At 42.0% G+C, this 22474-nt stretch overlaps 1 protein-coding gene across 13 annotated transcripts in view; it reads left to right on the forward strand.

Moving 5' to 3' along the window:
* Positions 1–22474, forward strand: part of GPD2 (glycerol-3-phosphate dehydrogenase 2) — a 149112-nt gene that overhangs the window by 100310 nt on the left and 26328 nt on the right. For all 13 annotated transcript variants that reach the window (XM_072751549.1, XM_025994241.2, XM_072751545.1 and 10 more), the window contains 3 exons: positions 15052–15216; positions 16100–16244; positions 22228–22421. In XM_072751549.1, the coding sequence (XP_072607650.1) occupies positions 15052–15216; positions 16100–16244; positions 22228–22421 (504 nt within the window). The remainder of the gene's footprint in view (positions 1–15051; positions 15217–16099; positions 16245–22227; positions 22422–22474) is intronic.

Below are 22474 nucleotides of genomic sequence, written 5' to 3' on the forward strand. Positions count from 1 at the left end.
GAGAAGAATAGCCAAAGCTATAGATAGAACAAAGGGATGTCAATTGCAACCTGGTCTCAGTTTGGGTTTAGCTCTCTGCACTAATCCCATATCAAAATGTTAGTGGTTTACTTATTTATTTCTAACCTGAGTCGTATTAAGATCTTATTTGACAAATCGCATTTTGATTTATAGTCTGTGCTGTTGGCATGTGCTTTAATGGCATTAGCCAACTCTAGACACATACTGAATTCATTATGTACCTTATGTATGTAAGTAGTAATACTTCCTTTTAACGAACATACGGTCACATCAGAGTGCTGTGAGGTGGTTTTACAAAAGCGTCTTTGTGTAGCATTCCTCAGAAGTTCGAGACGTGTGTTAAGGTGAAGACTAATATGCTGTATTTCAAGTTGTATTTTAATGGAGTGATATATTGTAATTTTGCCCTCTCCTTAAGGTGAATAGACTGTTATAGTCTGTTTGGGTCTTTGATTCTTAAACTTTTTAATTAGGATTCAACATTTTTGACGTTTAAATTTTTGTGAACAGATGAATTAAAAAATCATAAAATAAAATTGACTTTGAATTTGTATCCTGGACTGGGATATTGACAAAGGGTAGATGGGTGACTTTTTTTTTTCTTATTTTCTACAGTGCTAAGAAATTCACAGAATCTGCTTTTATAGATAGCTGTGTATGTGGCAGCACTAAACCTGGGCTGTGTCTGCTGAAATGTTTCTCATCCTTACAACGTGGACAGCCTTCAGTGGCTTTGAAGGGCAGGGCTCTCCCGAGGCGGGTTGGTAGGAGAAGTGAACCAGGAACAATCTGGCCTGGCTGTGAGCAGTCTCCCAAAGGGAGTGGCTGCCGTCTTAGCACTTCTCATCCCAGTCCCTATCAACTCACAGGAGGCTGACTGAGCAGTGAAGTATTCTCAGGGGAGTGATGATCTGTGGAGTCAGTGCATGACAACATCTTGGGGGATTCTTTAGGAGAAGTGGGGCGTGTGTATGGGGAGGTGGACTATGGAGGACACTAGGCATCTCCTTGAAATCGAGAGATAGAGGCTAGTCCTTGAGAGGACAGGTGGGCAAAATGTCAGAGCTCCGGCCAAGCAAGTTGTGATGAGAGCAGAGTTCTAGTCCAATAGGAACCAAAGAGTGCAGAACAAGATATTGGGCAGGCCTCTTCTTGGTGTATATGGCAGGAGACACTGCAGCCTGGGAAACACCAGGGATTCCCTTGTCTATGGGTTTGTAGGCAGATTCTAATTTTGGAGGGATGAGACTCCTTACATGTTGCCAAGTACCATTAGGATTGACTCAGGATTGACTCAGGGGGTGCTTAAGGCTGAGCCAGCGAGTTGTAGGTTGTCAGTAATTAGAAGTGGGCGAGGATACCTTGGGTGTCTCAGAAAGTAAAAGGATCCTTCTTTGACAATAACCACTCCCTAGCATTTCCAGGAAGACTTTGAAAATTGCTGGGAATAAGGGCAAGAAACCCGACTCACTGAAGCATGGTATTTGACTCTTTATTTTTCATTTTAAAACAAAAGTAGAAACATTAGTAATAGTCTTGGTATGTCTCAGTCTTGTATTTAAAAGTTGTAAGTAAAACTATACTGGGTGTTACACTATATGTTGGCAAATTGAATTTAAATAAAAAATTTTTAAAAAGATGGAAGTAAAACTAATAAATATATTTTCAATTTGATGTGGCATTGTATATCTAAATTTAACATTACTATTTTTTATATTATATGAAATCATTAGAAGTGTGAGGGTGTGGTTAGTTTTTGTTGGTTGGTTTTATTTGTTTTCTTTTCTCTTGGATCTTGCTATATGTTACCATTCTGTAGCATTTCAGAGACAAGGGGAGAATTTTTTGACATTTATTGAGATCTCTTTGGTGAAAGAACTATTTTTGTGATACTGTTTCATTTTAATTTATGCAGTTGTTTATCAGAAATGAGTCTGTAGCCTATTTATTGAATCATTTCATTTTTTCATTTTCTTACATATTTAGTGCAGATTTGAATAAAAGTGTATAGAATATTGGAAATATCTTTTCAAGTACGGGGACATTGATTAGATCTATAGGCTTTTTTCCCCCCTTCAAGGGGGAGTTATGAATAACCTGGTATGGAAATGCTGAGAACATATGACGGGGTAAAGGCAATTTCACCTGAACCAAATTAACTATATAGTTGTCGTTGGGAGCCTCCATCAGCATATAATGGTGGTGGTGGTGACAGCAGCAAAACTAAAACCAACTTCCCTCCCCCACCTTTTTAAAGATTTTATTTATTTGTTCATGAGAGTAACAGAGAAAGAGGCAGAGACACAGGCAGAGGGAGAAGCAGGCTCCCTGAGGGGAGACCGATGTGAGACTTGATCCTAGGACTCCAGGATCATGCCCTGGGCTGAAGGCAGGTGCTCAACCACTGAGCCACCCAGTCGTCCCTCTCCCTCCCTTCCTTCTATCCTTTCTTCCTCTATTTTAAAAATGTAAAATTTTTTTCTAGCTTTATTGAGGTATAAGTAACAAAATTGTAAGAAATTTGATGTGGAAAATGTAATGATTTGATATATGTATACATTGTAAAGGGTTCTCTCATTGAGTTACAAAATTTTAACTATTTATTATCAAAATCTGTAAAGATCTATAAAAGTAGAATAGGATTTTAAACCCATATGTAGTGTCTCCAGCTATAACAATTGGCAGCTCATGGGTAATTTTAATCAATTTCTTTCCTTTTCCCTTCTCTGTCACTGTCTCTGTCTCTGTCTGTCTCTCATAGAGAATGAGAGAGCAGAGGTCAAATACCTACCTCTTATTTTGTATGCTGAGAATGATTTTTACATTTTTCGGTGGTTAGATTTCGTGGCATAAAATTCTATGAAATTTAAATTTCAGCATCCATGCTCATTTGTTTAGTATTATCAGTGGCAGAGTTGAGTACATCAGTAGAGATCTTAGGGCCTTTAGAGAAGAGTGCATCATCCCCATATCTAGAACATCTTCACATATATTTACCTTACAAGGTCATGAGCATTATTAATTTATTTATTCTTAAAACAATATATAACCATTATTATGGCCAACCTGATTAAAGACAGTTTTCAAGATCATCCTTATATCTGTATTTGAATTCTATACGGGGAGAGCAGTTTGGCTAGCTGGACATTGAAGTATACTTGAAGGACAGAATGAAACAAAACTCTGGGGCATGTGTGTGTCAGGAGATGTATTTTTTTAAACTTAGAAATGTGCATTTTCAAATGAGATAATGGAATGCTTATCGAAAGTTATTTTTCTAGCCTTTTACAAAGTGTGGATAGTCATAGTGAGTCATTGGCGACTTACAACTCAAGCTACTTTCTCAAAGTAGATTATCTCTTTTCTTACTATGGTTAGTTTATTTTTCCTCTTTTGTGTTTAACTTTCCAGAAGAACAAATCTGTTGGCTTTAAAAATATGGCTAGAGCATCTGGCGCAGTATTTGATGTTTGTGTGTGCAACATTGATAACTGCATTGTGCGTAAACTTTGCCTTTTTTTCTGGGATCTATCCAGTATTCTAGTAGCTGGTAGGAGGTAGGGAAGGGCTCCATCAAGCTGATTCTCACAGCTTTGTACCTCAGTCTTCTGCCTCAGCATGTGATTGTGGCTGTAAGGGTTCAGAGGATTTTTTTCATTTCTCGCAGAGTGGTCAGCCTTTGCTACCACTGATGGTCACTAGCCAGACTCACAGACTATTGAATTATAAATTGTTTTATTTTATTTTTAAGCATTTATTTATTTATTTGAGAGAGAGAAAGAGAATGAGCCTAAGTGGGAGGGAGAGGGAGAGAATCTCAAGCAGACGCCCTGCTGAGCCCGGAGCCAGGAAATGAAGCTCCATTCACAACCATGAGATCATGATCTGAACTGAAACCAAGAGTCAGATGCCTAACTGACTGAGCCCTAAATTGATTATTTTAGACAACAAACAATTTAGCACCTTCCTACATGCCAACTACCATTGTGCTTGCTGGAGATAAATTGGCGGTGTTGATAGTCGGAGTGGAAAGAGCTAAGTCCTTGCTCTCATTTATTGATTCCTGTGAGAAACCAAACATCCCTGTAGATCAGATGAGTCATAATTGCTGTTGAAGAAAAGAAGTTCCAATAGGGCAAACTTATTTGATTATCCAAACTCAGATCAGAATTTTGCTTAGTAAATATCAAACGCAAGTAGAAGTGATTGGATATTCTTACTGTAGTTTGAAATAATATCTGTTAAATTTGTATTTGCCAAGGGAGTCTGAAGGTTTTGTTTATATAGGTAAAGCGAATTAAATTATTTGTTTCCTTTTTTTTTTTTTTTAAGTTTCAAGCTTCAGTTTGATTCAGTGTTTTTCAGTAAACATTAAATCTGGATCACTCAGATATTCTGATAACTGAGGAATCTTTATGATTTTGATAATGAATAATAGACATCTCAAACAAAAGGAAAGGGAAGGTAAATTTAGTAGAAGGAAATGTTTGTTAATAATAGCTTCATTCTTATGCAGCTTCCCAGTTTACAAAGGCCTCCACATAGGGGTTAATCCGATCCTTGCAGTTGTTCGAGATGGGCACAGAAGTTGGTGTTAACCCTGTCTTGTAGATGAAACAACAGGTTCTGAGGGGCGAGGGGGCCATGTGCAGAATCCAATCGATCTGTGGCACGGAGGTCCTGACCTCAGGCATCGAGTCTCCAGGCCGGTGCGCGCCCGCGAGGACCAGGAGTCAGCCGAGGACCAGGAGTCAGCCGGCTTTTCATGTTAATGTGACAGTACAATTCTTCTTGGACAATCAGGACGTCCGGCTCTGGTCAGACTGATTTGATAACAATTTGATAAGGTGTGGAATCTTCCTGTGATTAGAGAGAGAAATCTGATAAGATACAAGACTCAACCGTGCAGCAGATAAAGGTTCTCAAAAGGCTGCTTGCCGTTAGAATTCCCCAGCTGGCCCTCGGCTCCGGCCCATGTATTTATTATGTCGATCACACTCAGAGATGCCCTTGGGGCAGCCCGAGCCCTTCCAGCGGGTTTGTAAAGTCTTGCGCATGAACTCACACGCAGATGGGGAGAGGGCACTGGAGGTGGCCGCGCAAGCAAGGGACCGACTCCCTGGCCAGTCCTTTCCCAGGGGCTGGATCCCATTCTCATGAAAGGGCTGCTTCTCCTTTGTTTCAGAATCTGATTCTCAAGCTTTCAGTTCGTTCACTTGAAATCTAATGATCACCGTGTATAAAACCGGCAGCACCAGCAGGAACTTGCGACATGACACAGTTCCTCCACCCTGTGGCTCAAGCGACGAGGAAACTGAGGCAGCATCAGGACTCGCCCAGATCTCAGGCACAGGCAAAACCTGGCTGAGTTATGCTGGAAAGAACGTTCTAGGCGGACGTTGAGCAACCGGCAGAAATGCCGGGAAAGCTGAAGACACGGCTTGAAAACCAAGGGAGCCAGGGTGGTTCAAGGCGTCCGGAGCCCCGGGCGCCCTCCGCACCAGGAGGACTGAGTGCTGGTGGCTGCTTGTCGCCTCCCATTGTGGCACCCGGCAGACCTCGGTGCCGCTGCTGCCTGCCTCTACCTTCGGGGGGATCCCTGCCCCGCTCTCGGGGTCACCAGCTCCAGGCTGAAGTCATCTCGGATCTGTGCCGCGTCAGAGGCCCATGTCCCAGTGACTGTCCTCATCCCGGTGGGGGGCTAACCTTGGCCACCCTGCGACCCGTGTGGGGCTTAGAGGCCGCATCAGAGGCCTGTGTCCCAGTGACTGTCCTCGTCCCCGGTGAGGGGCTAGCCTTGGCCGTCCAGCGACCCGTGCAGGGCTTAGAGGCCGTGGGCGGACACAGGGACACCCAGCCGGCCATGACACAGGGACACCCCCAGGGAGTGGCTGCTTGTGGACTTACACCTTGGCCCTTTGGACTTTTCCCGACTCATGGCAGGCGTTAATCTCCTTTGGAAAACCTGGCAGAAACATCCCATTTTTAAGAGAAAATGAACGTGAAGAGAGAGAAAAGGGGAAAAGAGCCAGCAATAGTCCCTGCTAGGGGGGCTTGCCCCAGGGGCGACTGAGTGTGAGGGACATGATAAATACACGGAACCGCGTGCCGAGGGCCAGCTGGGGAATTCTAACGGCAAGCAGCCTTTTGAGAACCTTTATCTGCTGCATGGTTGAGCCTTGTATCTTATTGTAAGGGCCGAGATGAGAGATTGGCGGCTGCGTCATTTCTGGAAAAGTTTGCCCCCTTGATGAGCAGTAAACCGTCTAAAACTCGAAGATAAACAGTTTTTGTTTGTTTATTTTTAAGGTATTTTCAGTAGCAGCCATGTCTTTCAATTCAGTTGTAAAGTGGTCTTGACTTTGCAGTAACTTTTTTTAACATTTGATGATAAGAGTCAGTGTTTCTGGAGCCGAGTGCCCTGGGACGACTAGGCCTCACGGCCTGCTCACAGCACCCGCTCGCCCGTCAGGCCCACCCGGCCCGTGTGCGGAGGAGGGAGCAGGGGGGCGGCTGGAGCTTTCTCCGTGGCAGGGACGGGCCTTGCGACTGGAGCCTTGAGATTCCTCCTTGAGATTCCTCCCGTAACCCAGGGCGGAGAGAAGATGTGCGGTGCTTGGGGATGGGAAACCCGCAGAGGGAAAGAGGAAGGCGGCCTGGGGAGGATTGAAGAGCCTTTCTGGAACTTGTGATCTTTGCACGTTCGCCTGTAGATGCGCTCTTGAATCTCCGAGTCCTGGGCGGCTGGGCCCTCGGGGGCAGTTCTGCTGCCGCAGGGACACCAAGCGGCACGCCTGGCACCCAGGAGCCATTTATGCGGTATTGGGAAGAGCAGCAACTCCCACACGTCCCCAGGACCCCTCTCTTGGTCGTAGCTGCCACCCGCCCAGACCACCCTGCTCAGTAAGTAACCGAAGGGCCTCACCCTCAAAGCTGCAAGGTCTAAGAGCTTATTGAGGCCTCCATGCACGTCGGAGACACCCAAGGAATGTTCCCGGTGGCGTCGGGACCCGGACGGTGGTCTCGAAAGGGTCTCTACGGTGTCTTGCCAACTGACTTGACAACTTCATTTCAACTAATTTTTGTCTCATTACTTCTTTTCTCTTTTTCTCCCTTAGAAGTACAAACAGCGACATTGGGCCCATGGCCACTGGGAGACTGGGTTGCCCCCCGGGAGGCGCGGGAGGGAGCGGTCCTCGTTGTAGACCAAGGGGCAGCGTGGGTGCAGATAGGGCTAGTGAGAGCCAGAGCGTTCCGGTCACGGTTGAAATGTGGTTTTATTTCTGTGCAGCTCTAGCTAGACCCCGAAGTGTCTGAAAAGGAGAAAACTTACTCTTCATTAGATTCATTTAAAACTTTTCTCGAGAAAGGAAAGTCCCGAGGGTATAGAAACTTTCCGAGCTTAAATATGTCACGTTAAGGTGCCTCACAATGTTTCGTTTACAGGGGGCCAAAGACCACAGATCCACGCTGATTGCTAATTATTCAGATTGTAAATAGCTTGTTCAAGAACTTAGGGTGAGACAAAAGAAACAGGAAGGAACAAAAGGCCCACGATAATGAAAAGGATATTGTGAAGAGAAAGGCTGCGTGGAATTATGATGCAGGTCACATCCTGTGCCTGTATTTAATTGTACCTTTGTATTTAATAATAAAAATGATTACATGCTCAGTGCTAACAGGTGTCCCTTCCCGAGAACGGTAGTATGGATAAGTGACAGCAAATTATTCCAATTCATAAACTTTGAATATGATGCTTTTCTTTTGAGTTTCTCCAGTCTATACTAGAAGACATTTTCTGCAGAAATATACATCAAACCAGGAAGAGTTTTAAACTTAATCCCTGATGTGTGTGTGTGTATAAAATACAGGTGAACGCTTGAAAGTGCGAATGAAAAGAAATCACTTTACAGGCCCTATTTAATGAAATGGGGCTGTGCTAATGCCATGTCGCATTTCTGGTAGTTTATGCTTCATATAAGCTTTGGATATAATTGCAAATTAGCAGTGATTAAAGTTTATAGTTGGTGGTCTTGCTGTTAGGGCTTAATTGCCTTCTCCGCATTTTCTCTACTTCTTGCTAATCTGGGCTGCCTTTCCTAACTGCCCTATTTAAAATATAACCCCCGCCCCGGGGAATTCCTCTCCCTGCCCCTGATTTTTCCATCCATTGCCGTTATTGCAATTTCTAATTGTTTTATTAGTTGATTTCAGTTGATTTTATCTGTCTTCTCATTAGAGTGTGGTTCCATAGGGCAAAGACTCGGGTAGCAGTCTCTCTACTCAGTGTAGGCCGCTACACTTAGCATCATGCCCGGCTCACGGTATGTATTCAGTACTTGTTAAAAGAGATCTGCCACCTGCCATCCTAACCATATATTAAACCCTTGGTTGCTTAACTTTATCACTGCCCTTCTTTTGCTTGGGTTTTCACCAAAGATTGGGTGATAGAAGACATCCTGTTTGCATTGTGTGCTGGGTAGCTAGTTAGAGAGACAGTAGTTCCCTGGTTCAGTGGAGACCACACCTATAATGAGGGTAGAGTCGAGTGGTTGGCAAATGAGCCTAGAATCTCTCATCCTTGAGCATATTTCCCTTTTTTTGAGCAATCTCTCACCTGTGATTATGTTTCATGATCATGTACATTTACTCACTTATTCATTCAAGTTTTTGCATACCTACCAGGTAGCAAATGGAAAAAGCAAAATTGGCTAAGATGCCCTTCTGTCCTTTTAGGAACATATTACTAGAATCAATGTTTCCTAGACCTGGAACGATGTCTTTTTAGATGTCTATTGTAAACCTGGTTTCTAGCACAATTTTGGACACATTAAAAGCATCTAGTACAGATTTGCTCAATAAATAAGCAAGTGTTGAATGCAAATATTTAGAAAACAGTTTGTGGTATACTCAGTATATTCAGAGTATCACAGAAGCACAGGAGGGAGAAGGCTATTGTGTCTGAGAGGAGTCAGGGATGGTTTCATGAAGGAAAGATAAGAAGTTGAATAGTATACCCGGTAGGATAGGATATTTCATGGAGTAAAGACAACATGAGCAGAAGTCACACCTATGAAGCAGAGTTTTATTTGAAGATGGCACTGTGGTCAGCCTGGAGATTTAGTGTGAGGGAGTTTTGGGCATTGGGGCTTCAGAATTATTTCCTTATTTACATTCCTTATACCCTGTGCTCGAAATATCTGTGTGGCACAGACTAATCATCTCACTACCATTTATTTTACACCATTTTTATAGGAAAATGAATTGTCTTCTAGATCGTCATCTTAGAAGGCAGTTTTGAAGGCAGAGTCTATTTTAAGTCAGGACTAACTTAATTAGAAAATTGGCTACATTACCTGTGTGATTTATCTATTGCTAAAATTCCACATAACAATCATAGAACCCCAGGAGCATGAAAACAATTAGAAGTTATCACTCATGGCATTGGAGTGGTCATCTAGGTAGTTCTTGTATTCTTTTCTGGGGTCAGTTCAGGGATTCTTCTGGTTTCCCCGAACTTGCACTCGTGTTTGGAGGTGTTGACTGTCAGCTGATGCAGAATGGTCTTGGCTGGGATGACTGGGGCAACTTGCCACGTGCCTCTCATCGCCCTCCTGGTACCAGCAGGCCAGCCCGGGTATGTCCTTTCCGTGGCATTGGCAGAGCGTCCTTTTAAAAATCACATCTACTAATAGTCCATTAACCAAAACAGTTTTACCTGGCTGAGTCCAGAGTCAGAGCAGGAGAGGACGCTGAAGATTCATGGCAAAGGGCATGGCTATAGGGAGGAATGAACAATGTAGACCTTTTTTGCGATATACTGCATATAACCACCAAAGCCAATCAAATCAAGATTTCAGTAGAATTCTAGAACGAATGGAAGAACATGATTTCTGATTTTATTTTTATGCTTTACTTTATAAAGCACCTGTCTTGGTTTGTGTTAAGGCTCATTCACTTCAGCTGAGCCGAAGTGAGAAACCAGAAATGAAGAAGAATAGGTAGAAATGGAATCTTGAAAGGGATGGGTAGCTACTGAGGATTCACCATTACATGCATTGTGCCATCCAGCTCCTCTCCTTGTATGGGACCCCGAAGCCCAGAGGGGTACCCCATTCAGGGGGCCCCGTCGTTCCAGGCCCAGAGCCCTTCTTCCATTATCTAGTAAGCTGTGTCCTCCCTACACTGCTTCATGAGGCTCCCTGATCCCTGCCACTCTCCACACAAATCAGCACTTTTATAAATAATTCACTTTTGGAAAACACTTGTTGTCCAATTTACTGTGGAAAGTCTGTTCTCATTTTGAGTTTTCGTATTCAATTGTATTCATCATATGAACTTAAACTAGATTTTGTAAGACCCTTGTACACACACACACACACACACACACACACACACACAAACACACACACCTTTTCTGTTCTGCTTCTCTTGCACTCTCCTGATCAGAAAGGGAAATTTTAAGCATAATGATTATGAAATCAGCTCGAGTTTAGTAGGTTAGCCTTTGAATTATCTTTGCCAGACTGCTAAGGAGAAGCTGCCCAAGAGGTCATTGTGACACTGTCAGTCTGAGACAATGAAGCATGCCTTGTGGATTTTGTTAGGAATGGGATTAGAGCTTTAGGGAAGTGTTCTTTCTTTCAGGCACCCCTCCACCCAGCAGGAGCCATGTGATTGCAGGAGACCCAGGTCAGGCATAGGGAGATGGGAGGGTATATTTTCGACATTTCTATAGGAGCAGTGTTTTATTAATGCTGCAATTATGGACGGTTGTTATTTTAATTAAGAACTTTTTTTCCCCCATAGCAGTTAGACTTTCTATACAGATTCCAGGACCCATAGTTAGGTCCATGCATTTTAAAAAGCCATTTTAAAAGTACGCTGTATGAAAAGAAGATTGTATGTAGGGTTTCAGGGCATCGTACGATGTTAGATCTGAAAGACCAGGAAGATGCCAGGTAATTTGTTCCCTAGGGTCTTTTCGTATTTACTCGTTCTTCACATCCTTTCCACGTTCAAGGATTATATTTCTTTTTCCAGCTATTTTGCATGTTAACCTAGTTGCCAAACTTTGCAACTCTCTCAGGAGAGCAATACTGCTCTGTCTCCAAAATATTTACATCTGAGGCCCATCTTTTAGATGGTTACATTCTAAAATATTTTTCACTTAAAGTACCTCTCACGATCCTGTGTGCCAGGGGCATTGAGAACTAAGACAAAATCCTCTCCTACCACCACTGACCTTCATTCTTTTTGGTAGGTTGATTTAATATTGTGTTTTTCTAAACAAGGGAAAACAGTTACAGTTCCACCTCTTATGAGCTTTCTCTCATACGAGTTGCAACTTCGGTATATGCACATATGTGAAATTTCAAGTGCAAAAGGAGAATAGAGTAGGAAACAGATTTTCACCATCCCCGTCTGGGGCCTTGTGTAAGTGCCAATGTAAAGCTATGCTATTCACTGATCAGTGGGTAGTATCATGTTGCCTGGCTCTCAGGAAGCGGATTGGAAAATCCAAACTTAATAAGCAAATCAATTGGGTGGGGGAATTGAGATTATTGTATCACATTCCAATGACATGCAGTGTTGTCAAAAACTTTTTTTCTCCAGACATAAAATTACAGGAGGCATATAGATACCTTTCAAAATGTCAGTAAAGGGGGTTGGAAGGGAATTTAGTTACGAACAGTGAAAATTTACCATCTCTCTCAGGAGGCATACACTGAGAGCATCTGGGTATCTCAGGGTAAAGGGTGAATTTAGTGCGGGTAAGGGAGGAGGTCTACCAAGAATCTGAGGAGATAAATGAATTAAGCTGAATGTCTGCAAAGAAGGGGACTTCTGGGTGGAGGTGTGAGCTCCTGGGCCCAGAGGAAAGTCAAATTGCTTACTCTTCAGTTTTTAAGACCTTACAATAGCCGTGTTTGCACTCCACTGCGGAGCATGGGGACATAGGTAGGATGAGTCCTGAGGGAATCATTTGTAACCATTTCTCCTCCTGCCCCACTTACTCAAATATAAGGACAGGCCTAGGTTTAAGGTCAGATTTTCCACATTTCTGGGGTTTTTCTGCTTCCCTCAATTTCTTGCCACCAACTTACTGATGGCTGAAATCTTTTTAACAGAAAAAACATCCCACAGAGGTAAGACTATAGATCTATAAAGACTATAAAAATGTATGAATTTATGTAAAATTCATATAAACCTATGAGATTATAAATGAACCTGTTTATTTAACTCACTGAGTGGAGTTTGGCTAAACTTAACACTTACTCGATACCTGTCTGTGCTTGATACTGACAAGGGAAAAAAAAAAGATGAGCAAGAAAGGCTTCCTGGCTTCCTATGGCTGGGATGATGAGGTGGGAAATCATACAGCGATTCCACTGGCAGGTGAGTGAGTTCCAGGAGAACAGAGATCATTCTGTATCTCTCTCACCAGTGTGTTCCCTGCATTTGTCGCAGTGTGCAGCGTGTGAGTCATAATCAAGGCTCATTATTTTTTTAAGTTGAGGGATACGTGAGTGAATATAATATTATAAAGCCAATAAAAAAGGCATACATGAGCTATAATATAGACTCACAGAAGGGATGAACAACTTTGCCTTGGAGAGACTCAGGTAAGGCAAGACTTTAAGGGGAGATATTTAAACCAGATCCTGAGAGGTGGATAGGAGTTATCCAGAGCTTCCAGAATAATACTTCAGCCAGAAGAATTGGTGTGTACAAAGGCAAGAAGGTGTGAAATGGCAGGAATGTTGAGGGAGTTGCAAAAATCTGATGCTCTTGGATAGTAGGAATAATGGGAGTGGAAGGATTGTGGCAGGTGAGGATCATACCATGAAGGCCTTCATTCATACGTGACAGGCTGATTCGTAAGTGACAGGCTGATTCGAGTCAAGGTGGGGCTGCTGAGTAGCAGGGTGGGCATGGAAAATAAGGACCAGAGCAGTTGCTTTCCGTGTCACACTTTTAACTGAAGTTAATCTTGTTTACCTTAAAAAGTATTGGGATTTGGAAGTTAGTTAGGGGGGCGTTTCTTAGTATAGAAGAAGCAACAGAGCTCGATGCACTAAACCAGTGCTGCTCCAATGAGATTGTATATTTTGAAAAGGCACTAAGAGAGAGGTTTTATATTTTCAAAGCTTAGAGTTTTATTACTAGATGACTGTATAATAGGTAAAGTAATCTGTCAGTTAACAAATAGGATTCCTGCCTGGTTCCTTTGAACGGTGACTTCATATAGGATTTAAAATAGTTAATTTACACGTGACTTTCCAGAGATCTGTCCTGTGTGTAAATCAAGGCACACCTGACGGGGTGTGGATTTTTCCTACCGCACAACCGTGACTTGGTGGATGGCTTGTACTACCCGTATGTCATGTCCATAGATCTACTAGAAGGATCTGATGGGATGGCCACTCTTTAGTTCAGATGTGTAATCTCTGTAGTTTAGAGAAAAGATCTGTCATGGAATCCTTAGTTTCTTTGGTTCGTTTGCATGCACCTAACGTGGTGGCGCATATTCCAATGTTAAATGAGCCCTCCGTTAATAGAAGTTGGTTTCTCAGACTTAACTTTAAATGTATCTACTGACTATTTTAATGGTGACTTCAGGGTCTTGCTGAGTTGAAACTGATCCAACTGCTGCCAGTCTTCCCACTTTCATTCAGCTACTCCTGCTGTTTGCTTTCCTTTCTCCCCCGACTTCCATTCTTAGTTTCTGGATAAAATAACCCCTTGTTCTGCATGTTGAGGTTCAATGTATGTTCTTCACTGACAGAGGATTTAATGTAGGGGGTTAGATTCTTGGCTGATCGTATCAATGTGGCAGCTTTAGAATAAGATGTTTCGCTGGGGCGGGGTGGACAGAATTTTCGGTCATTGATTCTCTCTTTATAACTCTGCCCTTTTAGCTGGAACAGATTACCTGTGCAGGGCTTCTGGCTTCTGGCCCTGCACAGACGGAATCACAAGGAAGAAACTTTACATAAACCATTTATACTAAATGTTTGGTATGCTGGCAACATAAATCAACAACAATATCCATTACAAATTCATCCCTTTATCAGTATTATCTTGATGGAACGGATCCCAGTGTGTGGGAATTTGAACCCTGATTCAATACATCTAGCCCCGGGTAATTAATTATTCAGGGCACAGAGAACCTGGCCCCCGCAAAGTAGAGTAATTCTCCTGGTCAGCGTGCACTCCACTGGCAATAATAAATAGGAAACGTCTCTAGTGATGCCAGTATTTTAAAGTGATTAATCATCTTCCCCCCCCTTCACCTCCCCCTTAGTTTTCTTTAACTAGGATTTTTCAGCAATAAATCTTTAACAATACAGGTAGGAATTGTTCTTAATTAAATTTTGCCCTGCTTTAATTTCTTACCTTTTATGTGTGATTAAAAAAAAGTGTTACATTTTAAGAAGCTCTGATCAAAAGTCAAACCAAGAGAAATCCTTTTATAGAATACTGAGAGATCGTCTATGGAAGATTAAGCTCTTGATTTTGAATATTAGATAGAGCACATACTCATCAAAATTGTTAATCAACACCAGTTGGGGTGTCAGATATTCTGAGGTTTTGAGTTGCTTCACTTTCGTGCTTACGGGTTGTCGGTATTAGGAAAAGTCTGACATATACATATGTTCCCAAACTGTGAGAATAATTACTTATTTCTTAACTTTCAGATAATTGACGTGAGCCCTTGTAGGAAAGGGATATGTGTGTGTGTGTGTGTGTGTGTGTGTATACACACATATATATGTGTGTGTGTGTATATATATATTTTCCCCCCTTTTTGTGGTACACAAAGTACACTCGGTGAAGTGGCAGGTAAATGCCTGACCCGGAATGACCACGTATCTTTAAAGCATGCCCCGTAGAGCTGCCCAGCCATCACGTATATTCCGGGTGACAGGGACCGACGTGACATATCTGTTGTGACACATTTCTGTACCACCAGTGTGTGGCTCGAGGTGACTCCTGTCCCTCCTCTGCGGCTTTCCCCCGCTGCAGGACAACACAACGACGCACGGATGAACCTTGCCATTGCCCTCACTGCTGCCAGGTATGGGGCTGCCACCGCCAATTACATGGAGGTCGTGAGCTTGCTCAAGGAGGCAGAGCCGCACACGGGGAGGCAGCGGGTGCGCGGAGCGCGGTGCAGGGACGTGCTCACAGGTACGCGGGCTCGCGGGGAGCGGGTCTGAGCATCCTGCCTGGCCGCCTAGGGACTGCATTATAATTTTTCTGTCACTTCTTTTATTGAAGCCAGATTTCAGAGTCCTATTAATTAAATTCCTCATTGTCAGCAATGACTGGCTTAACGTGAAAATTTTCCCTCGTGGTGCTTGGCAATTTTTTCCCCTTTGTGTTAAATAATACTGATGATAATGATAATGAAAGCCCCTCCAGATTCCCACAGCCATGAATGTGCTATTCCATTTTCTTTACAAAAAACATGTTATTAATAAAATTAAATAAACGTGACAAGTTTCAAAGTGACACAGGCGGTGCACTTAGACATCGTTGGAGTCAGTCACTTCCACTTGGGTTCGATTTTCCTCGGTGTCCCGCTCCTGTGGCCCTGGAGCCAGAGCTTCAATCACCTCGTGCCCTCGCGGCCCTTCTGGCCCTCGCAGCCCTCGTGCACTCGCTTTCCCGCGGCTCCCACAGCCCCCGCAGCACCCCCCCTCGCCCCCGCCTCCCCCGCCCCCCTGTGCCCCCTCCGCACACCCCGCCACCCTCCTGCCCCTCCCTCCCGTGCCCCCCGCATCCCCCTGCGCCCCCGCAGCAGCAGCTCTGAGGTGTGTGTTCTCTCCCGGGGACGCTGCACCCACAGCTGAGTCTCAAGGACACGGCGGCCTCGTCCCCCGTCCCACATTCCCTCGGTGTTTGGCACCCGGGGGCCGGCACCTCGCAGAACCGAGCGGGGGTGAAAGCGTCGCGCGCTCCTCTGCGAGCCGGCCCTCCCCGGCCCTCCCCGGGCCCGAGCCGTCGGGCGCCCCGGCCGCCGCTGCCTCCGACAGGCGGAGCCCGGGGTTGACGCCGCTTCCTCCCGCAGGGCAGGAGTTCGACGTGAGGGCCAAGTGTGTCATCAACGCCACGGGCCCCTTCACAGACACGGTGCGCAGGATGGACAACCAGGACGCGGCGGCCATCTGCCAGCCGAGCGCCGGCGTGCACATCGTGATGCCCGGCTACTACAGGTGGGCGCGGCGGGGCGGGGCGGGGCGGGGCTCGCCTGGGGCGGGGCGGGGGCGGGGCTCGCCGGGGGCGGGGCGGGGGCGGGGCTCGCCTGGGGCGGGGCCGGGCGGGGCCGGGCGGGGGCGGGGCTCGCCTGGGGCGGGGCGCGGTTCTGCGGGATTTTCATTCGAGTCCGAAAGCTGGATTCCGCAAGTTTCCACGAAGGGCGATTTTAAATTAAGACGCTGACACACTGATTTCATAAAATACTCACATTTGCTTACGAAGAATCTGAAAACGAGGACGGCGCACGTATTCTTATGTTCATCACTTTTAAAATCTGTTTTGAAAACTATCACCGCAAGTAGAAATCAGATATGATTTCTAATCTACCGTGTTAACGGAGGTAATTTGTCACTGGGGAAACGGGCAGAGCTATTAATTGAAAATCGTTTAAGCCGAGTGATGGGCTCATTAAATTGTTCAATTTTATGTATTTTGAAAAATTTTGGCAAATCAAAAAATTTAGATGGATTTAGTTAAGAAATTAATAATGATTAGCTCTAATGAACATTTCAAGACTTTTGTAGGAAAAGATTCATGTGTCCATGCCAGGAGTATGGAACACAGACACCGTTTTTATCTGCAGAGGCCCATCCGATAGGCAGACTAGCAATTCTGAATGGAGCAATGATCTGTGCTCCAGCTCTTATGATATTATCTGTAATTGAGAAATATTAGAAACTGCTTCAGTTCCTGACCTTAATAGAATGGATAAGTAAATTACGGCATATCTGCATAGAGGAATATTATACGGTCATTAAAAACTGTGATTACAAATAACTTTTACATTTTAGCAAAACACTAATGATACAGTGTTAGCATAGATACAAGATTATATGTGCAGTACGATCTAAACACTCTATCAGGCATATAGAAATACTAGAGGTGATTGATTATTGCTAGGTGACATGATTATGGGTAACAGTTAAAGATGATAATTTCTAGGTAATGGGTTAAGATAAAAGTTTTCTTTTCCATATTTTAATAGTCTTCCATAAAGGTTACAGACATCTTTTAATATTTGATAATAAGGAGACCATCACTATTATCTTCACTTAGGACTGAAGAAATCAAGGTGTTTTCAGGCTTAATAATAAAAATGTTCAGAGTGGTACTTAATAGAGTTTTAAAAACTGCTAACCAGAGTTCAGTTAAATGGAAAGGAGAGAAGTATATGTAAATATGCAGCTGTTTCTCATATAGAGGGAAGTTTTCAACAATAGTTCCATTCATAATTATATTCATTTATTTTGTATTGGATTAAACATATGCAAGGCCAACTAGTTCGTGTGGTTTTTGGGGGAGTTTGCCTTTTTAAATATCTTTTAGACGATAGATATGATACTTAAACAATGGACACACACATTATCCTATTTGTTTAGATCTTAGTAGATTCAACATAATCTCTTGTGTGTTATGTTTCATGTTTTCTTCACTATCGTCCCGTGATATCAGAAGACTCTATGTTAATTTTTCCACTTAGTAATGACATCATTTGGGACAGGCCATTTTATTCTGGAAACCTTAGTTTACCCGTCATGAAGATGGGGAGATGGAGGGTAAATGAAAGTGATACCTTGGTGTGGAACTTGGTGTTCATCACTTACCTCTTGCTGACTGCGTGACCTTGACAAGCTACTTCTCTCAGCTTCTGGTCCCTCATCTCATGATAGTACCTAATTTGTATACAATTTGACAATGATCAGTTGATTACTTTGTATCCATTTTGTTGGCTACTCTTCATGAAGTGTCTGTCACATATAGTGGCCAGTTAAGTATTTTTTGAATGAATCCTACTAACTTTTTTGTGTTAACTTGCCCAAATTGAGATCGTTCCTTTTTTTTTAAGTCAAAATTTATTGTAACGCCTCTAAGGCATTAATATAGAGAAGTTAAAATATGAAAACAAAGTATGATTCTTCATTTTATTGCTCAGATAACCCATGTATACAAAAATAAAAGTAATTGCTATAGAAAATAGAAAGCTACAATATGAAAAGTGAGAGTCTCTCTCTTCTTATCTTTATCCTTCCTCATGCCACCCATTTTATCCCCTCACTTCAGTTCTTCTCTGGTAATCAAAACTAGTTCTTTATGATTCCTTCCATAATTGTGTTTACACTTGCACAATTGTCTATCCTTTTACAGATTTTACATGAAAGAGGTCATGCTACACATATAGTTCCGTATTATATAATATGCTAATAACACTTGGGTGTCTTTAAAGAAATATAAACATATGTTACCTGGATGTAATATTTTCGAAACAGAATACCTTTCTTAATCCCCCAATTTGTCATTAGCTTCAGAGCCCCTCCCATAAATCTTGAAAATGTTCATTACAGCTGGGTTTGCTGGAGATCCAGTATGTGATCTCATGCTACTTTGGGAGAAATTAATGTCTCCATTTTTAGCACCCTGAACTATAACCACTTTACATCCTGTCAGAAACCTTAGAGGAGTGGTTTGCAGCCCAGTTCCTATTCAGGGTCTGTTGGAGATGAGCCCCTCGGTTTGGAACTGTGGCCTGGATTAAGGGTTGATTCCCTCTTTTAACACTGACCTTAAGGCATCTCAGAGGATGGTTTTGCTCTCCCTATCAATGCACTGTCTTGGGTGGGGTCAGATTGACATGGCTCTCTGGGTTCATCAGTTAGTCAGTCACTCTCAGTTATGGCTCAAGGTTTGGATTGGGTTGTCGGGGATGGGTCAGACCTTCTGGGGACTTCCCTCTGAACTGGCTGATGATACCTTAGGGCCTAACATTTCCACCAGAACCTGATCACTTTAGAGATGCAGTGAGTTCAGGAGGCACTGATTTGTTGATTGTAGGCTGCTAAAATGTGGAGCAAGGACCATGTGTATATCTTGTAGTGTTACTTTTGGAGTATCCTCATGTCATTTATTAAGCTTGTGTGACCCTAATTTACATGTGCCACGGTAGCAGCTTTCCCGCTAGGATAATTTTAATTTCAGAAAACCCAGCACATAGAAATCATTCATTTTTAAAGGTACTCTTTAGTTGATATTAAGAACAAATCTGCAATTTTCATCAGAGTTGGGCCTAGATGCTTTCGAAAGAAGCAACAATGCGACAAATGACTAAAAGATGTGAAACTAATCATCTCCTCCTTCAACCTATGGAAGCTTTTTACCACTGGCAAGAGGTCTTTTTTTTTTTTTTTTTTTTTTTGGTATTATTGTGTGCATATTGTTAGCTCTAACCCTGATTGCTAAGTAGTTAACAGTAAATTGATTTCAGTTTAAATAAGAGTACTTCAGTAAGGCAGTGGTCTGTATGAGAAAAATGTCCAGTATGTTTAATCCTAGACACACACATAAATTAGCAGCAAGCTTTGCTTTCTGATGTCAAGTGACTCGTACATATTGAAAAAAGACCCAAACCTCCCTATACTATTATACCATCACTGTAGTTGATACCCACTTTCAAACTTTAGTGTGTGACCTTGCAGAATTAATCCTTCATAAGAAAACAAACTTTTCCCTAGGGGAGAGTATGAATTAGGTAATTTAGAACTGATGAAAGGTATTTCCAAGTGGGTTCTTAAATTTTTATACCATTCATTAGTAGCTTTGTCTTCCCTCTGTGCTTGTTAATTTTATGTTTGACACATATGTCTTCGCTTAAGCAGTTGATTCTCTACAGGTTCCAGTTATGTGTGTGTTGGTAACCATCACCTTCACCCTTTAAACTGCTTTTATTGCATTGAACGGTTTTAAAGGATTCAGTAGTTGTGCTTTTCTAATAACATTTCATGTCTAGGTCGTTGAATATTATAATCTTATGCTAAAGTTTATCAGGTTTATTGAGTTATTTAAACAAATCATAGGATATCTGGCCCATAAAATGATCATATATAAAATACACCAATATATAGTGGGTTCCTTAAATATTAGGATAGATATGGAATTTCTCCTTTTGTTTCAACATGCTACTATTTATCATATTCAAAGCTTGAACTCTGAATGAGTTAATTCCCAGTCCCAAGATGACTGATGTCACGTAAGGGCATATTAACCCAGGATCAAATCAGTTGCTTACAAAATACATAATTAACTAGTTTATTTTAAGATTTTTCTTTTGAGAGTCTTAGGATGAACACAAAGAAGAAATATAAAATATTCTATACTTACAGTTTTCAGTATATAAAGATGAAAGTAAAATTACTTTCCTTAAGTAACCCTGAGAGAAGACGAGATCTTCGCTGAAGGCTTAAATGGTTGACACACTTCTGTAGTGCTTTTTGCATATGCTAAATGGAGCTGTGGCCCACTTTCTCTGTGTCTCTCAAGTGTGCTGTAGACAGTGATTTCTTTATACGAAGGATGTGTAGAAATGGCACCATTTCATGGGACTGATGGATCTTTGCGAAGAAAGACTCATATTCCTTGTGGTTTACATAAAGAAGATACATTAGCTAAGCTGGCTGTAGGTTTCTTTTTTTTCTTTCTTTTTTTAACAAGTTATTTTGTAGATTTTTGTTTTTTAAAAAATTTTATTATTTTAAGTAAGCTGTATGCCCAACGTGACGTTTGACTCACGACCCCAAGGTCAAGAAGTCATATATGCTCTACTGACTGAGCCAGCCAGGGTCCCGTAGATTTCTCTTTCATAAAATATTTATTTTGGTTTAGTTTTAGGCAACTATTAGTCTCTCATCCTTACACATTTGAATCAATAGGGGTTCTTTTTAAAACATTTTTTCAAGGGAATGATAAACAAGGCAGTTGACTGCCCTTTAAAATTTGTGAGTATGGGAGAGACTTGTTGAAATTTATTCAAGCCAAGTGGAATTGTGTTTTTTACTTAAGAAATATCATTAGCAGAAGCTGAGAATACCTTTAACATTGGCTTACTATGAGATGTCAGTCAATGAGGATTAGTAGGGACTATTAGAACATAACACTTCAAGATTCCTCCCACCCCTTATCAATTTCTCCAAATTTCTTTGAATGGTTAATGGATGCATTAAGACCGTAGCTTCTTCTGATTTAATAATACAATTGGACAGATTTTGTTAATATGTATATGTAGTTGCCTATTATTTCAAATGTTTTTTAAACTTTGGTTTTAGAATATTAAGCATGTGTTTAGTGAAAAATATTGACTGATATTTTTAAAGGTTTTATGTAATCGGTCCAAAGAGGCATCCTTGAACCTTGACTTAATAGGAATCTTGACTTAGCCTCTTATATCTGTTTAAAGATTGTCATTGCTAGGATATCCCTCTCCTTTTTGACCTTGTCATGATACATTGTTGTTTAGGTAATTGGAGAAAACTGAGCCCTTTTCTCATTGATGCATTTCTTGAGGCTTCTATAAAATTGAAATAAAGTAAGAAATCTCATATTTGGTGAAGTGCTATAAGTCCATCTAGTTGCAAAGGAGCAAAGAACTTTTTGATTACATTTTAGTTTCTAGAAACTTAGACTCTTTGCTTTTCTCATGTACTTCTGAGACCTTACGCTGAAAGATGTGCCAAATGTCAAATGTCCCAGGAAAATACTTTTCATAGACTTGAAAAATGGTTGAAGAGCCTTCCTTAATTGACCATCATAAAAGGAATTAGAGACATTTAGCCCACTGACATTATCTGATGTAAATGGTCCAAGGAATATAAAACTCCAAACAATTGGAAGGTGAAGTCCACTTTCTTAATTAACCTGGCATTGTTGAGATGGAGAGGACTGGTTCTTCTGTCAATTTTATATTATCACATTTGCTCCATTCTTTTTCATTACCAAAATTATTTTTTTTCTTTTAGGAATTTCTAGGGTAGAGTATTGGCAAGTAAAAGGAAAAGTTCATGTGTTTCTCGTGTGCTTATATGAGAATTAGTGAATAAAGTAGTTTTTAGAATGCAGATTAAGGATTAAACTTCTGCTAATTTCAGAAATATATAACCCTTCTTTTTACATCAGCCCAGAGAGCATGGGACTTCTCGACCCAGCAACCAGTGATGGGCGAGTTATTTTCTTCTTACCCTGGCAAAAGATGACAATAGCTGGCACTACCGACACGCCAACTGATGTGACACACCATCCCATTCCTTCGGAAGAAGATATCAATTTCATTTTGAATGAAGTGCGTAACTACCTGAGTTGTGATGTTGAAGGTAACTTATGCATTCCCTTGAGTTTGTTTCCCTTCTTTTATACCCTCCAGCCC

Source organism: Vulpes vulpes, chromosome 3 (genome assembly GCF_048418805.1).
Source record: "Vulpes vulpes isolate BD-2025 chromosome 3, VulVul3, whole genome shotgun sequence".
Classification (NCBI taxonomy): domain Eukaryota; kingdom Metazoa; phylum Chordata; class Mammalia; order Carnivora; family Canidae; genus Vulpes; species Vulpes vulpes.